General features: G+C 38.7%; 1 protein-coding gene across 1 annotated transcript in view; it reads right to left on the reverse strand.

Moving 5' to 3' along the window:
* dlec1 (DLEC1 cilia and flagella associated protein) overlaps positions 1 to 686 on the reverse strand; it is a 14,251-nt gene extending 13,565 nt beyond the window's left edge. Inside the window, exons 1-3 of the mRNA XM_032504368.1 lie at positions 604 to 686; positions 362 to 510; positions 111 to 251 (exon numbers count right to left, since the gene is read on the reverse strand). Of these exons, the coding sequence (XP_032360259.1) occupies positions 111 to 251; positions 362 to 475 (255 nt within the window). The 5' untranslated portion in view covers positions 476 to 510; positions 604 to 686. The remainder of the gene's footprint in view (positions 1 to 110; positions 252 to 361; positions 511 to 603) is intronic.
* Between the last annotated feature and the right edge of the window lie 96 nt (positions 687 to 782).

Here is a 782-nt window from a genome sequence, read left to right on the forward strand (position 1 = left end):
ATATATATATATATATATATATATATGTATATGTATGTATCATTATGATATTGTATCTACTGACGTAGCATTGTGAAGTCTGCTGTACAATTTAGTAGGATGTTAGTTACCTGTAGAAGCTCTGCAACATATCTGTCATGGTAGCTGCTTCGTCCATTCTTTGTCTTGTTGAGGTTGGACAAAGTGTCTTTCCCGATGATGTCTTTTGTGTAAAGATCCTTAAATGTGCTCGCTAACACATGAGAAATGTCCTAGTGTAACGTTACAAGAAAGAGATGGTTTTCAAAATGTGATTCTTAGTGTGAAATTAACTTAGCTAGATACGTTATGAGTCACTCTTAGCAGCAGCTAAACAGCTTACCTGTGACTTTTCTGATGCGGGTCTGTGACTGTTCATAGACGGATCAGTCCGCGATTTTTCTCTCGTGTCTGGTTCTTCTAGCATGGTACTGACTGACCCACTGTAACTAGCCATACGTGCTAGCCAATTTGTAACGTTATACTAGTTAGCTGTAAATTAGTGAGAACTAGTTTATTAGCACGTAAAGTCAACGTCAAAACAGACATGTAGGGTTAGCAAAACGAGTATTACAGATCATTAACCTTCCAAAGACGTCCCATCCACATAATTTAGTTAATGCGGTGGCTAAAAGTTCATTGTGTTCAATTCCGCCATATTTATGTTCATGTGGTTGCCATAGACAGTTCAGTTGCCATAGCAACAGCCAAAGCTTACCACATCCGCTGTTGCGTTGGAACACAAACACACACACACACACACA

Source organism: Etheostoma spectabile, chromosome 22 (genome assembly GCF_008692095.1).
Source record: "Etheostoma spectabile isolate EspeVRDwgs_2016 chromosome 22, UIUC_Espe_1.0, whole genome shotgun sequence".
In the NCBI taxonomy this organism is placed as follows: Eukaryota; Metazoa; Chordata; class Actinopteri; order Perciformes; family Percidae; genus Etheostoma; species Etheostoma spectabile.